General features: G+C 47.6%; 1 protein-coding gene across 3 annotated transcripts; it reads right to left on the bottom strand.

Moving 5' to 3' along the window:
- Window positions 1-10,256: 10,256 nt before the first annotated feature.
- On the bottom strand, window positions 10,257-23,061 carry MAFG (MAF bZIP transcription factor G). Of its 3 annotated transcripts, XR_014225923.1 has the most exons (4): window positions 18,676-18,769; window positions 18,524-18,593; window positions 10,690-12,036; window positions 10,257-10,528 (listed from the first exon to the last, which is right to left on the bottom strand). XR_014225923.1 is itself a non-coding variant. In XM_082272601.1 (3 exons), exons 2-3 carry the CDS (start codon window positions 18,563-18,565, stop codon window positions 11,584-11,586), a joined length of 495 nt encoding a protein of 164 aa, XP_082128727.1. In that variant the 5' UTR covers window positions 18,566-18,593; window positions 22,847-23,061; the 3' UTR covers window positions 10,537-11,583. The 3 variants fall into 3 exon arrangements, 2 of the variants coding, with proteins under 2 accessions (XP_082128727.1, XP_082128726.1); XM_082272601.1 differs by lacking the exons at window positions 10,257-10,528; window positions 18,676-18,769 and adding an exon at window positions 22,847-23,061 and having other exon boundaries at window positions 10,537-12,036; XM_082272600.1 differs by lacking the exon at window positions 10,257-10,528 and having other exon boundaries at window positions 10,537-12,036.
- Between the last annotated feature and the right edge of the window lie 107 nt (window positions 23,062-23,168).

The following is a 23,168-nucleotide window of genomic DNA, read 5'->3' as shown; positions in this document are numbered from 1 at the left end:
CACTGATACAGCCCTAGCCAGCACAGGGGGGGGGGGGCTTTATGACTATGGGGCAGCAGCCAATCACCAGGCATTCCCAGCTGCACCACCTGCAGCTGGGAAAAGTTGGCAAAGCTGAAGTTTTATTTTTCAAATCCATATACAATGCTAAGTATATACAGCATCTAACAAAAGTAAGTACACCCCTCACTTTTTTTGTAAATATTTTATTCTATCTTTTCATGTGACAACACTGAAGAAATGACACTTTGCTACAATGTAAAGTAGTGAGTGTACAGCAGGGGTGTCAAACTGGCCCTCCAGCTGTTGCAGAACTACAAGTCCCATCATGCCTCTGCCTATGGGAGTTATACTTGTAACTGCAAAGCATCATGGGACTTATAGTTTCGCAAAAACTGGAGGGCCGCCAGTTTGACACCTGTGGTGTACAGCTTGTATAACAGTGTAAATTTGCTGTCCCCTCAAAATAACTCAACACACAGCCATTAATGTCTAAACCTCTGGCAACAAAAGTGAGTACACCCCTAAGTGACAATGTCCAAATTGGGCCCAATTAGCCATTTTCCCTCCCCGGTGTCATGTGACTCGTTAGTGTTACAAGGTCTCAGGTGTGAATGGGGAGCAGGTGTGTTAAATTTGGTGTTATCGCTCTCACTCTCTCATACTGGTCACTGGAAGTTCAACATGGCCCCTCATGGCAAAGAACTCTCTGAGGATCTGAAAAAAAGAATTGTTGCTCTACATAAAGATGACCTAGGCTATAAGAAGATTGCCAAGACCCTGAAACTGAGCTGCAGCACGGTGGCCAAGACCATACAGCGGTTTAACAGGACAGGTTCCAATCAGAACAGGCCTCACCATGGTCAACCAAAGAAGTTGAGTGCACGTGCTCAGCGTCATATCCAGAGGTTGTCTTCGGGAAATAGACGTATGAGTGCTGCCAGCATTGCTGCAGAGGTTGAAGGGGTGGGGGGGTCAGCCTGTCAGTGCTCAGACCATACGCCGCACACTGCATCAAATTGGTCTGCATGGCTGTCGTCCCAGAAGGAAGCCTCTTCTAAAGATGATGCACAGGAAAACCCAAAAACAGTTTGCTGAAGACAAGCAGACTAAGGACATGGATTACTGGAACCATCTCCTGTGCTCTGATGAGACCAAGATAAACTTATTTGGGTCAGATGGTGTCAGGCGTGTGTGGCGGTGAGGAGTACAAAGACAAGTGTGTCTTCCTACAGTGAAGCATGGTGGTGGGAGTGTCATGGTCTGGGGCTGCATGAGTGCTGCCGGCACTGGGGAGCTACAGATCATTGAGGGAACCATGAATGCCAACATGTACTGTGACATACTGAAGCAGAGCATGATCCCCTCCCTTCAGAGACTGGGGGGCCGCAGGGCAGTATTCCAACATAACAATCCCAAATACACCTCCAAGATGACCACTGCCTTGCTAAAGAAGCTGAGGGTAAAGGTGATGGACTGGCCAAGCATGTCTCCAAACCTAAACCCTATTGAGCATCTGTGGGGCATCCTCAAACAGAAGGTCGAGGAGCGCAAGGTCTCTAACATCCACCAGCTCTGTGATGTCATCATGGAGGAGGGGAAGAGGACTCCAGTGGCAACCTGTGAAGCTCTGGTGAACTCCATGCCCAAGAGGGTTAAGGCAGTGCTGGAAAATAATGGAGGCCACACAAAATATTGACACTGGGCCCAATTGGGACATTGTCACTTAGGGGTGTACTCACTTTTGTTGCCAGCAGTTTAGACATTAATGGCTGTGTGTTGAGTTATTTTGAGGGGACAGCAAATTTACACTGTTATACAAGCTGTACACTCACTACTTTACATTGTAGCAAAGTGTCATTTCTTCAGTGTTGTCACATGAAAAGATAGAATAAAATATTTACAGAAATGGGAGGGGTGTACTTACTTTTGGGAGATCCTGTGTATATATATATATATATATCCCCTTTTGAAGATATTTGCCCCTTTGTCATAGAACAACAAATCAGAGTGGATTTTTTCATATCATAGAAGCCCGAGGATCGGGAGATTTGTCTTTTAGCAAGAATCTGACCCCAGGCATGAAGCCAAAACTACAGAAGAGCGCCTTAAAGGATTATCCAAACCCAAGAACAGAAATGTAAAATGTTTCAGCTTACAAACCCTTAGATGTGGCGGCTGCATTCGTTTTGTTTTTTTTTTTCAGTCTGAATTCTGTGTCCCCCCTCTGCTTTTCTACCTAACCTGGAGGGGTGGGGTTCTGTAGTCCCTCTTTCTTTTTTTTCAGTCTAAATTCCACTTCCCCCTCTGCTTTTCTCCTTAATCTGGAGGGGTGGGGTTTTGTAGTCCTGTTTTTCTTCTTTTTTTTTTTGTAGACTAAGAATATTTTCTGAAAGTACAGAAAATATCTGTTGATCCAACCGGAAATCCAAGGCTCCTTTCACTTCCTATGAGCTAAACTGAGATCTGAATGTTATCAGCCTTCCCAGTTCTCTTCTGGGAACTACAGAACACCCCACGTGAGATGAGGAGAGGGGGAGGTGTTTGTAGTCCAAATCAGGACAGCAGCCTGGGGTGACAACGCTGATCCTCCATAGATACAGTATGATGAGCGTTGTCACCCAGGGCAGGAAGTGTGTCACTGGCCAAATAAAAAAAAAAAGCCAAAAACTAATGCAGACATCACATTGTTTTGTCACGTTTTTGGGGTCACACATCCAAGGCCGGTAAGCTGCAATATATTACATTTTTGTCCTTTGGGTCCAGATCTGAACTCAATGGAGAATCTGTGGCTGGATTTGGAAAAGGCCGTTCCAAATAATGACTGGAAGGGGGTGAACATTTATGCAATAAGCTATTTCACTGGGAATAATCCCTATGCACAGATCCGTTACCATTTGACAAATTCTCATGATCAGTTAAAGAATAAATAAATCCACAGCGAATGAATGTTCTATGAGAAAAAAAAAAATGTAAAAACTTCTAGGGGCGTAAATACTTTTTATAGGCGCTGTATATATATCTCATGATTGGCATCACCTGTGTACACCGAGGGGCAAATGTAGGCGGGGCAGTGGCACTAAGTCTGCATAGCTGCAGGTCCTGAGTATAGTGGTCACTCTCCCTATAACACAGATGGGGGTGGGGAGGGATTTGAGAAGTATGTGCATTAGGCCCCTTTCACACTCGTACGACTCCAAAGTTGCGCGGACCTTGAAGTGCAACTTTGGATGGGTGCAACTTGGATTCGACTTTGGCTTTGCCCAGTGATAATGGACAACTGTTGCACACAAGTTGCATTGTATAACATTCAGGCATGACTTTCATGCAACCTCTGAGGGTTAACATTGGCCCTCAAGTTGCATGAAAGTTGGACCAAAGTAGTGCATGAACTGCTTTGAAGTTGCTGTAACTTTAAGTAACACATATATGAATGGTTATTATTGGAAATTATGGGGAACGACAGGTCATGCAACTTTGATGTCACATATTGATGTGCCATCCTGGAGGAGTTGGACTGCCTGTGCAACCTCTATGGGTCCAGGTATCTCCTCATACTACCAGTAGTGACACTGACCCCCCCTCTATAGGGTCCAGGTATGGCCTCATACTACCAGTAGTGACACTGACCCCCCCTCTATAGGGTCCAGGTATTTCCTCATACTACCAGTAGTGACACTGACCCCCCCTCTATAGGGTCCAGGTATTTCCTCATACTACCAGTAGTGACACTGACCCCCCCTCTATAGGGTCCAGGTATTTCCTCATACTACCAGTAGTGACACTGACCCCCCCTCTATAGGGTCCAGGTATTTCCTCATACTACCAGTAGTGACACTGACCCCCCCTCTATAGGGTCCAGGTATGGCCTCATACTACCAGTAGTGACACTGACCCCCTCTATAGGGTCCAGGTATCTCCTCATGCTATCAGTAGTGACACTGACCCCCTCTATAGGGTCCTGGTATGGCGTCATGCCATCAGTAGTGACACTGACCCCCTCTATAGGGTCCAGGTATGGCCTCATACTACCAGTAGTGACACTGACCCCCTCTATAGGGTCCAGGTATGGCCTCATGCCATCAGTAGTGACACTGACCCCCTCTATAGGGTCCAGGTATCTCCTCATGCTACCAGTAGTGACACTGACCCCCTCTATAGGGTCCAGGTATGGCCTCATACTACCAGTAGTGACACTGACCCCCTTCTATAGGGTCCAGGTATGGCCTCATGCTACCAGTAGTGACACTGACCCCCTTCTATAGGGTCCAGGTATTTCCTCATACTACCAGTAGTGACACTGACCCCCTCTATAGGGTCCAGGTATGGCCTCATACTACCAGTAGTGACACTGACCCCCTTCTATAGGGTCCAGGTATGGCCTCATGCTACCAGTAGTGACACTGACCCCCTTCTATAGGGTCCAGGTATCTCCTCATGCTACCAGTAGTGACACTGACCCCCTCTATAGGGTCCAGGTATGGCCTCATGCTACCAGTAGTGACACTGACCCCCTTCTATAGGGTCCAGGTATTTCCTCATACTACCAGTAGTGACACTGACCCCCCCCTCTATAGGGTCCAGGTATGGCCTCATACTACCAGTAGTGACACTGACCCCCTCTATAGGGTCCAGGTATCTCCTCATGCTACCAGTAGTGACACTGACCCCAGCCAAATACAAGTCACACAAGTGTGAAAGGGGCCTTAGTTGGAGTTGCCCTTTAAGGTATAACGTCTCCTTTTTGAAGCCCAGAGGTAACTGACACAGACACGCCGGTCTGCCACACAGCAACTGTCACATTGAATGAACAAATCATCAATAAATACAATAAAAACGATGAATAACCAGAGCAGCAGCAAGTACAAAAAAAAAAAAAAGAAAGTCACAAAAACGCGACAACTTAAAGGGATCGTCCATTGAGCTGCGCATCCCTCCAGGCGAGTTAAAACAAATTCTCCCCTTCTGTAACTGGCTGTTTTGGTTGCCGGTTACTTTAGGCAGCCAATCAGAAAACAGGAGAGGTGTTGTGAGAACTGACGGGATATGTGTCACCATCCTGGAAGTCAGAGATGGCTGGAAGAGGATGGAAGGTTCAGTGCTGCTTTCCGTGTGAACTGCGCAAAAGTCAAGTAAGATCAGTCTATTATTGTGTAGAAGACATGACGCTGCACAGGAGGATGGTAGGAGGGGCAGGCACCGGTCTGAAGGGTTTTGGTGTATTTTGAGCATTCTAAGCCCCACCCACTTTTACAGGTGCAGGTTACCATAGCAGAGTCAATGCAGACCTTTCACGGAAATGCAAAGTCTGCTGTAGCCACTTGCTGACCGCCAGCAGTGCATATACAGCTGCAGGTCGGCTCTGTCCCGTGAAATGACGTAACTGTACGTCGCTTCGCAGGAACGCAAGTGGGGGCGCACACCCATGCACCAAAGGGGAAGCTGATCTGTGGGTCCGGCAGCCGCGATTGCCGCCAGACCCGCAGATCAGCTTCCCCTTTATCACAGGTGCCCGGCGGCTGCCGGACCTGCAGATCAGGGGAAAGCTTCCAAAGGGGAAGCTGATCTGCGGGTCTGGCAGCCGCGATTGCCGCTGGGCACCTGCGATCGCTCCCTGTAGAGACAGAACGGCGGTCTGCCATTGTAAACACAGCAGACCGCTGTTCTGTCAGCAATGAAGACAGGGATCCTCCTATTTAGGAACACAGGTCTCTGTGTTCATGCAGCAAGCCCATCCCCTCCACAGTTAGAAAGCACCCCCTAAGCTCACACTTAACCCTTTGATCGCCCCCTGGATTTACCCCTTCCCTGCCAGTGTCATTATGACAGTAACAGTGCATATTTTTAGCACTGATCACTGTAATAATGTCACTGGTCCCCAAAAAGTGTCAGTTGATCGTATCGCAAAAAAAATGGCCTGGTAATTAAGGGCCCCCTGATGACGTCTTAATGACAAAACGCGTTGGTAGGAGCCAGCCTTACGCCAAGTTGTCACGCCCGGAAGTCGGCCATTACTTTGGTTGGAAAAGTCTTCCGGTCCACAAGTAGCTAACTGGCAAAAACCCGACAGGGCGGTTGTACAGAAATCAATCTACCGATCGACTTCTGTTCAACCACAGCTCCCATGCATGGATCGAAATTTAGCCAATCGTTGCCGAATCATCCAATTTTCGATTCATGGATAGTCTTCATATCTCCTACAACAGGGGTGTAACTTTAGGGGTTGCAATTGCACCCGGGCCCAATGCTCCAGGGGGCCTGTGAGGCTCCGCTGTACACCTGGATAGGCCAGGGTTGAGGACCACAGGGATAGGAGAACCAGGAATGGGTCAGTAAATATGTAATTTAACAGCTCCTTCCTTTTCTGAATGGACAGAGTCATAGTCAGTGACATTGTAAAAAAAAATAAATAAATAAAATGATAAAAAATAATACAAAATAAAATAACAAAAAATAAAAACTACTGACACCAGTGGGTGAACTTCCAGGACCGCAAAGGTCACACTTGCAACCGGGCCCTGGCATTCCACCACCGTGGGGAGGCCCCAAGATGGCAGGAAGGGGGCCCACTACAGAACTTGTGAAAGGGTCCCGTAACGAGAGTAAAGGGCCCCAGGATCAGTGGGAAGAGCCGCAGGCTTTAAGGGAAGGGGTCTGGCGGGCCCTTCATGGTTTCTTGCACCAGGGCCCTGAAGGTTCTAGTTACGCCTCTGTCCTACAACCTAAACTCCTAGTTCTGTTATGGTAACATTACACATCTTAATTGGAAGAACCGAGTGCAGCTTTTCCTCCCCGACCCCCATCTGCAGCGTTATGTTTCCTACTAAAGTCCTGGTGCCCTTAAATGCTGGCGGACCATGCAAGCTTCATAAACGACTGAGTCAAGATAGCTTCATGTACCAGAATGTTGTGAGCAATAATGCATTTGTAAAAAGCCTCCTACGATCGACAGATCTTGCAATCTATCGTTGGCACAAAAACACCACCGACGTCAAAATGCCTCCACCACATCATAAAAAAAAACATCCACAGCAAGAGGAACCCACGTCAAAAACTGCACACGGACCACGATGGGACACGTACGGACATCACGGGAACAACATACCGATCCAGAAGCTGTATAATCTCACGGCACGAAATTACACAACGACCCCAAAAAAAGAGCAGCATAGTCTGAGATCACAAAGTACACGGCACACACGTGTATAGACTAAGAAGAAACCTGCACACAGACACTCCGCAAGTTGTCAGTCACAATTCCACAGACAAGCAAAGGACCACCAGACGTCACATCGTAGACCGGGCCACATCACTGCATACGTCACAATTCAACGACACACACTGACCCACAACGAGCGCTACAATCTTACGTCACACTATACACTGATAGAGACCCCGACAGCTGGACAGCATGGGAAACTCAGCACATATAACACGGCCACGTTCAAAAGTGTCCAAAAAAAATGTCAACCAATGGGATAAAGATGTTGGTATTGGTTGCCCAAGGCAGAGCTGGCATCAGATGCTGACCAGAGTGGAGGGTACTGTAAATTTAATGGAAGAATATTAAGATTTGCTATTGGTAGGATACAGAAGGGTCGGAGAACCTAATTCATTTTGAGGAGGCTTTGCAGCCTAATGACCAACCATGAAACCAGTTCTGGCCAATAGCAAACAGGTGCTCCATTTTAATGACATCTAAAATTTGATTGTTAGCTTATGGCGCTTTTCCACTACATGGCACGGCTCGGTTTGGCGCTTTTCCACTGCATGGTACCGCATGGTATGGGTTAGAACGGTTCAGTACGGTTTGGTACAGCTGCGCTTTTCCACTACATGGTACAGCGCCCGTACGGCTCGCTTAAACAGTACCACCTCGGTTGGGGTTCCAAGCAGGCCGTACCGATACCATATCCCACAATCCTTTGCATGCAGCATTGACTGTTTGTCACTACTAGCCACTGATTGGTCATAGAATCGTTGTAATCCCACCCACTTACTAAAGTACTAAAACAGTGGAAAAGCAAACCGAGCTGAGTAGAGCCTATACAGTGCTGAAAGATGCCAACTCGTACCACGCAGTGGAAAAGCAAACTGAGCCGAGCTGGGCCAAGCAGTGCCGAGAGGAGCCGAGCCGGTGCTTGCAGTGGAAAAGTGCCATTAGTGCAGCATACTTTCCTCCAACTCTGGACTGTGGCACATGGCAACCAATCAGGTGCTCCTTTACAATGATAGCTGAAATGTAATTGGTTGCCAAGAATAGCATACTCTCCCCCCAACTCTCATAACTTGTTGAGGGCTGAACTCATGGCAACCAATCAGGTGCTTGAAATTTGGTTGCCCAAAGCAGTGCATTCAGCTCTCATCGCTTTTTGAGAACTGAACTCTAGCCTGTAGCAACTAATCAGGGGGTTCCTTTACAATGACAACTAAGATTTGATTGGTTGCCAAGATCAGCAAATGTTCCTCCATCTCCCATCTAATACAATGACAGCTGGAATTTGATTGCTTGCCAAGAGCATCAAATGCTCCTTCATTTCCCATCCCTTGTTCAGAATCAAACTCTGGCCCATGGCCCAGTTGGGTGCTTCTTTACAATGGTAACTGGAATTTGATTGGTTGCCAAGAGCAGCAAACACTCCTCCATCTCCTATCTATTACAATGAAAAACTGGAATCTGATTCGTTGCCAAGAGCAGTAAATTCTCCTCCATCTCCCATCCCTTGTAAAAAACTAAATTCTGGCCCATGACAACCAATCAATTGATCCTTTACAATGACAACTAGAACTGAATTGGTTTCCAAGAGTAGCAAATGCTCCTCCATCTCCCATGCCTTGTTGAGAACTAAACTCTGGCCCATGATTGGTTGCCAAGAGCATCACTTGCTCCTTCATTTCCCATCCCTTGTTGAGAATGAAACTATGGCCCATGGCAAGTAGTTGGGTTCTTCTTTACAATGGCAACTGGAATTTGATTGGTTGCCAAGAGCAGCAAATGTTCCTCCATTTCCCATCTAATACAATGAAAGCTGGAATTTGATTGGTTGCCAAGAGCAGCAAACACTCCTCCATCTCCCATCTATTACAATGACAACTGAAATTTGATTCGTTACCAAGAGCAGTAAATGCTCCTCCATCTCCCATCCCTTGTAAAAAACTAAATTCTGGCCCAGGACAACCAATCAAGTGCTCCTTTACAATGACAACTAAAATTAAATTGGTTTCCAAGAGTAGCAAATGCTCCTCCATCTCCCATGCCTTGGTGAGAACTAAACTCTGGCCCATGATTGGTTGCCAAGAGCATCAATTGCTCCTTCATTTCCCATCCCTTGTTGAGAATCAAACTCTGGCCCATGGCAACCAGTTGGGTGCTTCTTTACAATGGAAACTGGAAATTGATTGGTTGCCAAGAGCAGCAAACACTACAATGACAACTGAAATTTGATTGGTTGTCAAGAGCAGCAAATGCTCCTCCATCTAGTACAATGACAGCGGAAATTTGATTGGTTGCCAAATGCTCCTCCATCTCCCATCCCTTGTAAAAAAAACTAAATTTTGGCCCATGGCAACCAACCAAGTGCTCCTTTACAATGACAACTAGAACTGAATTGGTTTCCAAGAGTAGCAAACTCTCCTCCATCTCCCATGCATTGGTGAGAACTAAACTTTGGCCCATGATTGGTTGCCAAGAGCATCAAATGCTCCTTCATTTCCCATCTCTTGTTGAGAATCAAACTCTGGCCCATGGCAACCAGTTGGGTGCTTCTTTACAATGGCAACTGGAAGTTGATTGGTTGCCAAGAGCAGGAAATGCTCCTCCGTCTCCCATCCCTTGTAAAAAACTAAATTCTGGCCCATGGCAACCAATCAAGTGCTCGTTTACAATGACAACTAGAACTGAATTGGTTTCCAATAGTAGCAAATGCTCCTCCATCTCCCATGCCTTTTTGAGAACTAAACTCTGGCCCATGATTGGTTGCCAAGAGCATCAATTGCTCCTTCATTTCCCATCCCTTGTTGAGAGTCAAACTCTGGCCCATCAACCAGTTGGGTGCTTCTTTACAATGGCAACTGGAAGTTGATGGTTGCCAAGAGCAGCAAATGCTCCTCCATCTCCCATCCCTTGTAAAAAACTAAATTATGGCCCATGACAACCAATCAAGTGCTCCTTTACAATGACAACTAGAACTGAATTGGTTTCCAAGAGTAGCAAATGCTCCTCCATCTCCCATGCCTTGTTGAGAACTAAACTCTGGCCCATGATTGGTTGCCAAGAGCATCAATTGCTCCTTCATTTCCCATCCCTTATTGAGAGTCAAACTCTGGCCCATGGCAACCAGCTGGGTGCTTCTTTACAATGGCAACTGGAAGTTGATTGGTTGCCAAGAGCAGCAAATGCTCCTCCATCTCCCATGCCTTGTTGAGAACTAAACTCTGACCCATGACAACCAATCAAGTGCTTCTTTACAATGGCAACTGGAATTGGATTGGCTGCCAAGAGAAGGAAATGCTCCTCCATCTCCCATCCCTTGTAAAAAAAACTACATTTTGGCCCATGACAACCAATCAAGTGCTCCTTTACAATGACAACTAGACTTTAACTGGTTTCCAAGAGTAGCAAATGCTCCTCCATCGCCCATGCCTTGGTGAGAACCAAATTCTGGCCCATGACAACCAATCAAGAGCTACTTTACAATTACAACTAGAATTTCATTGGTTTCCAAGAGCAGCAAATGCTCCTCCATCTCCCATGCCTTGGTTAGAACCAAACTCTAGCACATGGCAACCAACCAGGTGCTTCTTTACAATGGCAACTGGAATTGGATTGGCTGCCAAGAGCAGGAAACGCTCCTCTATCTCCCATTACTTGTTGAAGACCCTTAGCAGCACGCTCTCCTCCAGCTCTTAACACTTACCAAGGGCTGAATGGTTACATTTTAAATATGATGCAAAAGCATACTTCCTGTTTCCTCTGAAAGATGACATCTGGCTGTTACAGGTCCTCTTTAGCTTCAGTTGCATTCATTAACCCCACAAGGGTTTGTGCATAAACACTAAAGAAAAAACCCATAGCAGCTAGTGTCCCAGATTCAGGTAAAAGTTGACAGCTCCACTTTTTGTTTTTCATGGCAACTAATCATCTCTTGTTCTCGGGGGGAGACTAAAACAAGTAACCTGATTGGCTTTCATAAGCAGCATGGGCGTTTTTTTTGCCAGACACTTTTGTACATGAGGACCAGTGACTATTCCAACAGGGGAACCAAAGCTGGAAGATGTTGATGGCTTTGTAGCCTCTCCTCTTGTCTTCGTAATGGCTGAGGGTCAGAGTGCTTAGATGAAGGGTCGAATGAGGCATGGCGAGACCCTGTCACCAAGTGTCACCTCCCCTTAACTGCAGATACTAAGATGTGGACAACCTATGTTCCCCGCCACAGAACCCAAACCAATTCACTCCGATGTTATGGAGCCTCCTGAACATCACGTACTAATGTTCCTCCTCTGGTTATGGTAATCTTTGGGTACTTGTGCTTTGGGAACAGATGGTGAAGGAGGAGGGGCGGGGGATCCAGGTTTCTCACACCCCTAAGACTGAGCCTCTGTCTTAGATTTGACTATGGTAATGACGCTTGTGGCGCCCACTTTGCCGGGGATAAGGGGTCTGACTCCAGGCGTTATTGGTCCTCTTGTAGGAGTAATAGGGCTGCGGGCGACAGTCCTGGCAAAGTTCTGAAGAGCTTCGTACTTTGAGCGAAGAGAGTCCAGTTCCAGTCGCATGCTGGCGTTCTCCGAAGCCAGCTTCTCCACCTCCTGCTGCAGCTCCGCCTTCTGCTTCTCCAGCTCCTCCTTCTGGGTGACGCGTTTCACTCGGCAGCTGGCGGCATAGCCTCTGTTCTTCAACGTGCGCCGCCGCTGCTTTAGCTGGATGATTTCGTCTTTGGATAGGCCGCGGAGATGTTGGTTCAGCTCCCGCACAGACATGGTGACCAGTTCTTCATCGGTGAGACTCGTGCCATTTTCCCCCGGCTCTCTTTTCACCTGCGTGCAAAACAGACGGAGTCAAAATTAACACGCATAATGCATAGGGGCCACTCATATGTAGCCACTATGGGCCCATTTTTCACTTTTATGAACCTGGTATTAGCAGTGCCATACATTGCACTTTACTGTACAGTGTGTTGTGGTGCCATCGACAATGAAGAGCACCACAATGCATTACACAGAACAAGTGTGTTGTGGCAATGCACGTTTAAGTACCGTATATACTCGAGTATATGCCGACCCAAATACAAGCCAAGACCCCTCATTTTACCACAAAAAAGTGGGAAAACTTATTGACTCGAGTATAAGCCTAGGGTGGGAAATGCAGCAGCTATTGGACCCAACTGGACCACTACAAGACACAAAACAGGGGCTGCGGACATGATACAGGAGATGGCGCAGGTCATAGTATAGGCACTGCACAGGTCATGGTAAGGGCATAGCACAGGTCAGGGCACAGGTGATGGTATAGGCATGGCACAGGTCATGGTACAGCCATGTCACAGGTCATGGTACAGGCATGGCGCAGGTCATGGTACAGGCATGGCGCAGGTCATGGTACAGGCATGGCGCAGGTCATGGTACAGGCATGGCGCAGGTCATGGTACAGGCATGGCACAGGTCATGGTACAGGAGATGGTATAGGCATAGCACAGGTGATGGTATTGGCATGGCACAGTAGGTATAGGCATGGCACAGTAAGTACAGGCATGGCACAGAAGATGCAGTGCTGCGGGCATGGTACAGGAGAATGTCCTGTACCATGCCCGCAGCACTGCATGAGGAAATGCAGGGGCTGCGGAGGAGTCTCACTTACCTGTCGGTGAGCCGCTTTCAATTTAAAAAACGCGCCGCCTGGCGCCAATACTACGTCACCGCAAATGCGCTGCCGATGCTCGGGAAAACCCAAACACGTTTGGCTATTCCCGGGCATACCGCACATGCGCAGAGACACGTCGGCACCAAGCGGCGCCATTTTTAAAAACACAGTGAAGCCAGTGACACGAGTATGAGCCGAGGGGGGCATTTTCAGCATGAAAAAACATGCTGAAAAACTCGGCTTATACTCGAGTATATACGGTAAGCGTTGCTGAAATACTTAAATATGAATAAGCCCCCACCCCTGCAAAAAGAAACAAAATAAAGGAACAAAGTGGTGCATGCCATACCAAATTGTGGGTAAGGCCAACTTGAGTTATTAGTTGCAGGGGCCTAAAGGGCAATTGTTAAATACAACATGAGCCTACCTACTGTATACACACCACACATATGTACTTGTACCCACACCCTAATGAGCAGGCCCCTGCACAGAATACAAGCAAAAATGACCCCTGCCTGCCAGTACAAACCCCCCACCTCCAAGCCCATATCCCCTTATACAGCACAGATCTCACATAACAACCCCAATCTGTTCCCAGTACAGATCTTCCCCTACAGCCCTGAATCCCCCCTGCCAGCCCAACACCTCAGTACAGTCCCCAGTCTAACCCCTCAGTACAATCCCCCCCCCCTTCCAGCCTAACTCCTCAGTTCAGGATACCCCCCTACGCTCGGCCCCCCAAATACAGAATCCCCCCCAGCCTAACTTCTTAGTACAGACACCCCCCTCCTTCCAGCCTAACCCCTCAGTATAGGTCCTATACTTCCCAATTACAGACCCCCCACCCTTCCTAACCACACAGCAAAGATCCCCCCAGACAAATTCCTTAGGACGGACCCCATCCCCCCGGCCTAATCCCCCAGCACAGACCCCCCCCCAGCCTAATCCCCCAGCACAGACCCCCCCAGCCTAATCCCCCAGCACAGACCCCCCCAGCCTAATCCCCCAGCACAGACCCCCCCCCCCCTCTCATCCTAACTCTTCAGTACAGACACCCCCAGTACATATCTCCCTCCCAGCCTATCCCTTTAGGACATACCCCACCTTACCCCCCCCCCCCAAGTAAGTACACCCCTTCCCAACTTGTTTAGTACAGTTCCCCCCTCCGCAGTACAGACCTTCCCCCCCGGGACCTAACCCTTTAGTACAGAACCCGCCTTCCCAGTATAGACTCTCCCTCAGTACAGACACCCCCTCCTTCCAGCCTAACCCCTCAGTATAGGTCCTATACTTCCCAATTACAGACCCCCCACCCCTCCTGACCACACAGCAAAGATCCCCCCAGACTAATTCCTCAGGACAGACCCCCTCCCCCCCCCCCAGCCTAATCCCTCAGCACAGACCCCCCCTCTCATCCTAACTCTTCAGTACAGACACCCCCAGTACATATCTCCCTCCCAGCCTATCCCTTCAGTACAGGCTCCACCTCACCCCCCTCCCCCCAAGTAAGTACACCCCTCCCCAACCTGTTTAGTACAGTTCCCCCCTCCCCAGTACAGACCCCCCCCCCCCCTGGAACCTAACCCTTTAGTACAGTACCCCCCTTCCCAGTATAGACTCTCCCTCAGTACAGACCCCCCCCCCAGTACAAACCCCCCAACGTAGACACTCTCCTAGTACAGACTTCACCCCCACCCAGTTTAACTCCTTAGTACAGGCTCCGCTTTAATGCTTATCTCCCTTTTCCTACCAGATGCAGTGGCAGTTTAGAGTGTCATGTGACTGAAGCCGAGAAGGAGCCTCTTATTGGCTCTGAACTGTCGCTGTCAGACAGGCAGAGGTGGAGCTGCAGTGCCTATAATACTGGCACAACGGCGCTGCTTCTGCCAACAGATATTGCACTGCATAACACAAAAAAAGAAATATTGGTCGGCCCGCTGGCCATCACCGGGGGTGGGCTGCATCCCCCCGACCCTCCTAAAGTTGTTTAAAAGGCAGAAGGTTTTTTTTATCTTAATGCATTCTGTGAGCAGCAGCCCCCCTCATACTTACCTGAGCCACATCTTGATCCAGTGATGTTACACAAGAGCCTCGGCTGTCCAGGTTTTTTTTTTAAATTCATGAAAGTGTATTTCTTCTAAAAAAAAATTGCATTTGAAAGACCGCTGCGCAAATACTGTGACATAAAATATTGCAACGATCGCCATTTTATTCTCTAGGGTCTCTGCTACAAAAAAAAAAAAATATATATATATGTGTTTGGGGGTTCTAAGTAATTTTCTAGCAAAAAATACTGATTTTAACCTGTAAGCAACAAATGTCAGAAACAAGCCCGGTCTTTAACCACTTAAGCCCCAAGCCCATTTTTGACACATTTTGTTTACAAGTTAAAATCAGTATTTTTTGCTAGAAAACTACTTAGAACCCCCAAACATTATATATATATATATATATATTTTTAGCAAAGGCTCTGGAGAATAAAATGGCGGTCATTGCAATATTTTTTGTCATGCGGTATTTGCGCAGCGGTCTTTCAAACTACATTATTTTGGAAAAATTAAGAAAAATTACATTTCACTGCATTTAAAAAAAAATACTAAACAGTAAAGTTAGCCCATTTTTTTTGGATATTGTGAAAGATGATGTCACGCCGAGCAAATAGATACCCAACGTGTTTTATGGTTTAAAATTGCGCACACCCCGCAAAATGGCGACAAACTACGGTCAATAAAAATCTCCATAGGCGACGCTTTAAACATTTTTAACGGTTACCAGTTTACTTACAGAGTAGCTCTCTTTTTTTTTTTTAATTATTGCCCTCGCTCTGGCGATCGCGGCGATACCTCACATGTGTGGTTTGAACAGCGATTTTATTTGCAGCGCGACTTCCGTATACGTTTTCTTTCGTGCGCGAGCTAACGGTGACGGGGGCAGCTAAAAGTTTTTTTTTTTTCCTATTTATTTTATTTTTTTAATTTTAGCACAGGTTTTTGAAAAAAAAAGAAAATCTGATCACTTTTATCGCTGTCACAAGCAAAGTAAACATCCCTTGTGACAGTAATAGGCAGTGACAGGTACTCTTTATGGAGGGATCGGGGGGATGTGACAGTAATAGGCAGTGACAGGTACTCTTTATGGAGGGATCGGGGGAAATGTGACAGTAATAGCAGTGACAGGTACTCTTTATGGAGGGATCGGGGGGAATGTGACAGTAATAGGAGTGACAGGTACTCTTTATGGAGGGATCGGGGGAAATGTGACAGTAATAGCAGTGACAGGTACTCTTTATGGAGGGATCGGGGGGAATGTGACAGTAATAGGAGTGACAGGTCCTCTTTATGGAGGGATCGGGGGGATGTGACAGTAATAGGAGTGACAGGTACTCTTTATGGAGGGATCGGGGGGGATGTGACAGTAATAGGAGTGACAGGTACTCTTTATGGAGGGATCGGGAGGAATGTGACAGTAATAGGCAGTGACAGGTACTCTTTATGGAGGGATCGGGGGGAATGTGACAGTAATAGGAGTGACAGGTACTCTTTATGGAGGGATCGGGGGAAATGTGACAGTAATAGGCAGTGACAGGTACTCTTTATGGAGGGATCGGGGGGAATGTGACAGTAATAGGCAGTGACAGGTACTCTTTATGGAGGGATCGGGGGGAATGTGACAGTAATAGGAGTGACAGGTACTCTTTATGGAGGGATCGGGGGGAATGTGCCAGTAATAGGAGTGACAGGTACTCTTTATGGAGGGATCGGGGGGAATGTGACAGTAATAGCAGTGACAGGTACTCTTTATGGAGGGATCGGGGGGGAATGTAACAGTAATAGGAGTGACAGGTACTCTTTACGGAGGGATCGGGGGAAATGTGACAGTAATAGGAGTGACAGGTACTCTTTACGGAGGGATCGGGGGAAATGTGACAGTAATAGGAGTGACAGGTACTCTTTATGGAGGGATCGGGGGGAATGTGACAGTAATAGGCAGTGACAGGTACTCTTTATGGAGGGATCGGGGGGAATGTGACAGTAATAGGCAGTGACAGGTACTCTTTATGGAGGGATCGGGGGGAATGTGACAGTAATAGGAGTGACAGGTACTCTTTATGGAGGGATCGGGGGGAATGTGCCAGTAATAGGAGTGACAGGTACTCTTTATGGAGGGATCGGGGGGAATGTGACAGTAATAGCAGTGACAGGTACTCTTTATGGAGGGATCGGGGGGGAATGTAACAGTAATAGGAGTGACAGGTACTCTTTATGGAAGGATCGGGGGGAATGTGACAGTAATAGGAGTGACAGGTACTCTTTATGGAGGGATCGAGGGGAATGTGACAGTAATAGGAGTGACAGGTACTCTTTATGGAGGGATCGGGGGGAATGTGACAGTAATAGGAGTGACAGGTACTCTTTATGGAGGGATCGGGGGGGAATGTAACAGTAATAGGAGTGACAGGTACTCTTTATGGAAGGATCGGGGGGAATGTGACAGTAATAGGAGTGACAGGTACTCTTTATGGAGGGATCGGGGGGGAATGTGACAGTAATAGGCAGTGACAGGTACTCTTTATGGAGGGATCGGGAGGAATGTGACAGTAATAGGCAGTGACAGGTACTCTTTATGGAGGGATCGGGGGGAATGTGACAGTAATAGGAGTGACAGGTACTCTTTATGGAAGGATCGGGGGGAATGTGACAGTAATAGGAGTGACAGGTACTCTTTATGGAGGGATCGGGGGGAATGTGACAGTAATAGGCAGTGACAGGTACTCTTTATGGAAGGATCGGGGGGAATGTGACAGTAATAGGAGTGACAGGTACTCTTTATGGAGGGATCGGGGGGAATGTGACAGTAATAGGCAGTGACAGGTACTCTTTATGGAGGGATCGGGGGTCTAAAAGACTCCAAATCCCTCCACTGCATTTCCATGTATTCAAAACACCGAAAACTGTATTTTTGAATACAGTCACTTTTTAAATCCGGCGCCTCTAAAGCTCATGCGGCTTTACAGCCGGGTCCCTACTGCGCATGCGCAACGCATGCTGCGCTCGGTAATTGGCCAGGAAGCAGAGGAAGGAGTAGGGGGCCGAACCTCTGATGTACCTCCCCGTGGCCAGGTCTAATGGAAGTGGGGACAGGATATTTGTCAAAAATTGGTACCCGCTCCCCCCCTCTCCCCCTGAAAGGTGACAATAGAAGTGGGCACAGGGTACCTGTCAAAAACTGGTACCTGCTCCCCCTCCCCCCTGAAATGTGCCAAATGTGGCCCCGGAGGGGGGGGGGGGGGGAGAGACAGATAAGCGGAGGTTCCCCTTTTGAGTGGAACTCCGCTTTAAATGTAGGCTGTCATTCTGACAGCTCATACGGCTTTACAGCCGGGTCCCTACTGCGCATGCGCGACGCACGCTGCACTCGGTAATTGGCCTGAAAGCAGAGGGAGGAGAAGGGGGCCGCGGCAAGGTCCAACGGAAGTGGGGACAGGATATTTGTCAAAAACTGGTACCCGCTCCCCCTGAAAGATGCCAAATGTGGCACCGGAGGGGGGGAGGAGACAGATAAGTGGAAGTTCCACTTTTGAGTGGAACTCTGCTTTAAATGTAGGCTGTCATTCTGACCAAAAAGCAGACATTCCGCCACCTTTCCAGGCCGTACTCCTCTTACCTTCAGAGCTTTGCTGTTTCCCTTGCTGATGAGAGTCGTCATGCCCTGGGAACCACCGTGTGTCAGCAAACTAAGAGAGACAAGAGAGCCGTCAATGTGTGAGAATGACCTCAGCAGAGACAATTCAGAAAAACTTCCCTTCTCTCGCTCACCTAGTGCTGCCCATAGGACCCAAGTCCTGGCGAGCCGCCCCTGCTAATGAGGACTTTCCCTAACAGAGGACGCTTCACACCAATAACAATCCCCCCCGGGGGGGACCGAACTTTAAAAATAAGCTGGGAGGGGAAGAAGTGCTGAGCAGGCGAGTCATGCTGAGTCAGCAGAGTGTATCAGACGGCAGCATGCCGTATCCTGTGTGTGATTATATATATATATACAGTATATACATTATATACAAAGGCATCGGCAACACAACCACGCGTCCTTTTTTTTCCCCTAAGGCAAATCTGCTGATCTGACAAGTAATACCCGGAATATTCCGTGTGTGTGGCCGGTCACCTCTCTGATCTATTTATATTCTGCTAAAAATAACTCCATAACAACAGCTGACCCACAATAGAGAGGTGACCCGAGACAATGGAGAGGTGACCCGAGACAATGGAGAGGTGACCCGAGACAATGGAGAGGTGACCCGAGACAATGGACGGCGTTCTGTTCTATTCCATTGTTCTCCAATCAAATGATTTATTAATAAATAATGGACAGGGTAATGTGTTAGGATCTATACTGGTATGGACTGGGTAATGTGCTAGGATCTATACTGGTATGGACTGGGTAATGTGTTAGGATCTATACTGGTGTGGACTGGGTAATGTGTTAGGATCTATACTGGTATGGACTGGGTAATGTGTTAGGATCTGTACTGGTGTGGACTGGGTGATGTGTTAGGATCTATACTGGTGTGGACTGGGTAATGTGTTAGGATCTATACTGGTATGGACAGGGTAATGTGTTAGGATCTATACTGGTATGGACTGGGTAATGTGCTAGGATCTATACTGGTATGGACTGGGTAATGTGTTAGGATCTATACTGGTGTGGACTGGGTAATGTGTTAGGATCTATACTGGTATGGACTGGGTAATGTGTTAGGGTCTATACTGGTATGGACTGGGTAATGTGTTAGGATCTATACTGGTATGGACTGGGTAATGTGTTAGGATCTATACTGCTATGGACTGGGTAATGCGTTCGGATCTATACTGGTATGGACTGGGTAATGCGTTAGGATCTATACTGGTCTGTGTAATGGTATCGTGCGTTGGCACCCTAGTTTGTCAGGCCGCCATCTCGTTCAAACGCTGTCGCAAGCATCCATCTTGTGTTGCGAGCTTAGTTGACAGTGTTACAAACCAAATGGGTCATTCTTACCAGCCTCATCCCCCCAGCCTTTTGGCAGTGTTAATGACCGCCTGGGTCACTGAATGCCAGGTTCCTGCACAGCTGACACTTTTCACACCTTTAATATACACAAGCAGACTGACCGCCGAGACATTCCGTCTCCTCGTCCTTAGAGTTAAGTGGTAATCTGAACACAGCACATGGCTCCTAGGTCTAGGACACAGCTAACCCCAAACTTCATAATTTCATACACAAGCAAGATATGTCTCTAGAAAGTAAATATTTGAATGCCAGATAAAATACCGATCCATTTAAGATCAAACATGAACACCTTCATGCCTAGGAAAGACAAGCTAGTGATCAGATTCCTTACAGGTCAGAGGTTATTTCTGAAATAACCCGTGTTTAGTGTCTGTAGAAAATAGATTAAATATCGTACAATAACATATCAGTTTCAAGCATGTAACCATTACATATTTCCAGATATGAGTTATTTTAATACTCTGTCTAAACGGGATGTGTCTTAGCATGTGTGAGCTCCAGGGAGACCGCCCACAGTCTCAGAGCCTATTGGCCAAGTACTTCTGGAGACACCCCCTGGGGGGTCAGTGAAAAAAGGACAGGAACTGATCGAGAGCTCAGTTCTCATCCTACCATCCAAGCCATAACATCGCTCAAGGGGAACCGATCATACCTGTTCAGCTTCTGAAACTAAGGTAATACCAGGACCGTTTTAATGCAAGTATTTTCATTCTTTCTAAATTGCTGTATTGTGTCTCTATTTCTTTGTAACCCCTTTTTTCTGTAAATATTTTTATTCGCACCAATTTTAACCTTTCTTATAATTAAACCTTATTTTGAAAAGTGTTAACTTTGTCTCTAAGCTTTTAAATGCAAACTGACCCAAAAGAACCTGTCTCCCGAAAGAGCGCTACTATAGGCTAACCTATCTGAACATTCTTGTCTGAGGTGACAGTGTGTGTTACAGACGATTATCCTAAAGTCATAATTGATATTTCTAAAATTACGAGCGTCCGCTGGGCTCAAACGTAGGGGTGGTGGCAGAGAAAGGGTTAATCGTTTAATTAACCCGGTGACAATCATCTCAGTCTGCTGGCATTCAGATTGTGGTCCCGTAAGTTGGACAATCTGTGTGCTGGGTGCAGCTGAGAGTGGCATTGTTACGCAAGTGACAGCAGGGTGTGAGATTGCTTGGTCTTTGGTCACGAGATGGATGAGAAGGCCAGGGGTCTGATACCCGCCACCGTCACAATATGGACGGGGTAATATGTTAGGATCTATACTGGTACGGACTGGGTAATGTGTTAGGATCTATCCTGGTATGGACTGGGTAATGTGTTAGGATCTATACTGGTATGGACTGGGTAATGTGTTAGGATCTATCCTGGTATGGACTGGGTAATGTGTTAGGATCTGTACTGGTATGGACTGGGTAATGTGTTAGGATCTATACTGGTATGGACTGGGTAATGTGTTAGGATCTATACTGGTATGGACTGGGTAATGTGTTAGGATCTATACTGGTATGGACTGGGTAATGTGTTAGGGTCTATACTGGTATGGACTGGGTAATGTGTTAGGATCTATACTGGTATGGACTGGGTAATGTGTTAGGATCTATACTGGTATGGGCTGGGTAATGTGTTAGGATCTATACTGGTATGGGCTGGGTAATGTGTTAGGCTCTATACTGGTATGGACTGGGTAGTGTCTTAGGATCTATACTGGTATAGACTGGGTAATGTGTTAGGATCTATACTGGTATGGACTGGGTAATGTGTTAGGATCTATACTGGTATGGACTGGGTAATGTGTTAGGCTCTATACTGGTATGGACTGGGTAGTGTCTTAGGATCTATACTGGTATAGACTGGGTAATGTGTTAGGATCTATACTGGTATGGACTGGGTAATGTGTTAGGATCTATACTGGTATGGACTGGGTAATGTGTTAGGATCTATACTGGTACGGACTGGGTAATGTGTTAGGATCTATACTGGTACGGACTGGGTAATGTGTTAGGATCTATACTGGTATGGACTGGGTAATGTGTTAGGATCTATACTGGTATGGACTGGGTAATGTGTTAGGATCTATACTGGTATGGAATGGGTAATGTGTTAGGATCTATCCTGGTATGGACTGGGTAATGTGTTAGGATCTATACTGGTATGGACTGGGTAATGTGTTAGGCTCTATACTGGTATGGACTGGGTAATGTCTTAGGATCTATACTGGTATAGACTGGGTAATGTGTTAGGATCTATACTGGTATGGACTGGGTAATGTGTTAGGATCTATACTGGTATGGACTGGGTAATGTGTTAGGATCTATACTGATATGGACTATCTATGGGTATCTATGATAATGGGGGGAGGGGTGGTGATGATGGGGGGAGGGGTGGTGATGATGAGGGGGAGGGGGTGATGATTGGGGGGTGATGATGGGTGTCTATGACGCTGGGGAGGAGGGGTAGTGATGATGGGGGGGGGGGTATCTATGATGGGGGAGGGGTAGGGATGATGGGGGGGGGTTATCTATGATGGGGGAGGGGTAGGGATGATGGGGGGTATCTATGATGATGGGGAGGGGTAGGGATGATGGGGGGGGTATCTATGATGGAGGAGGGGTATCTATGATGATGGGGAGGATGGGTAGGGATGATGGGGAGGGGTGATGATGATGGGGGAGGGGTAGTGATGATGAGGGGGGTATCTAGGATGGGGGAGGGGGAGGGATGATGGGGGGTATCTAGGATGATGGGGGAGGGGTAGTGATGATGGGGGAGGGGTAGGGGGTATCTATGATGATGGGGTAGGGGTGATGGGGGAGGGGTGGAGATGAGGACAGAACACACAATGACAGAAGCGGCACACAGCGCACATTAGGTGACCCGGCAGTGACACCCCTCCCCTCCCCCCCAGCCCGCACTCAGTCCCCCCAATCACCCCAATAAGCACCTGTCAATCACAACTCCTCCCCTTCGCCTTCTTCATGACCTCATCTCTCCGGTGACGTCACGCTCCCACTGTGGGAGGAGCCCGGGGGGGCGGTCACGTCAGACCGTGCAGTCCCCGGTTAGAGGATCATGTGACTCTCGGGCCCGGAAGTCGACGAGCGGGTCAGGCGTGGAGCCCGAAGCGCTGAGTCCTCACGCTGGGAAGACGTCATCTGATGTTTGGGTCACGTGACGCCATTGATGGAGCGCTGTCGGATCAGGGGGCGTGGCCGCGTGACGTAGAGCGCAAGGAGAGGCGTCCCTTCGGATGCGGACCAGTGACA

Source organism: Pelophylax lessonae (genome assembly GCF_965119305.1).
Source record: "Pelophylax lessonae genome assembly, chromosome: 11".
NCBI classification, from domain to species: domain Eukaryota; kingdom Metazoa; phylum Chordata; class Amphibia; order Anura; family Ranidae; genus Pelophylax; species Pelophylax lessonae.
This window is presented reverse-complemented; position numbering and strand designations above follow the sequence as displayed.

Coding starts and splice junctions, on each gene's coding strand:
- MAFG (XM_082272600.1), bottom strand. Junction 12,037..18,523: donor GAAACAGCAAAGCTCTGAAG/GTAAGAGGAGTA, acceptor TTTTGCACGCAG/GTGAAAAGAGAGCCGGGGGA.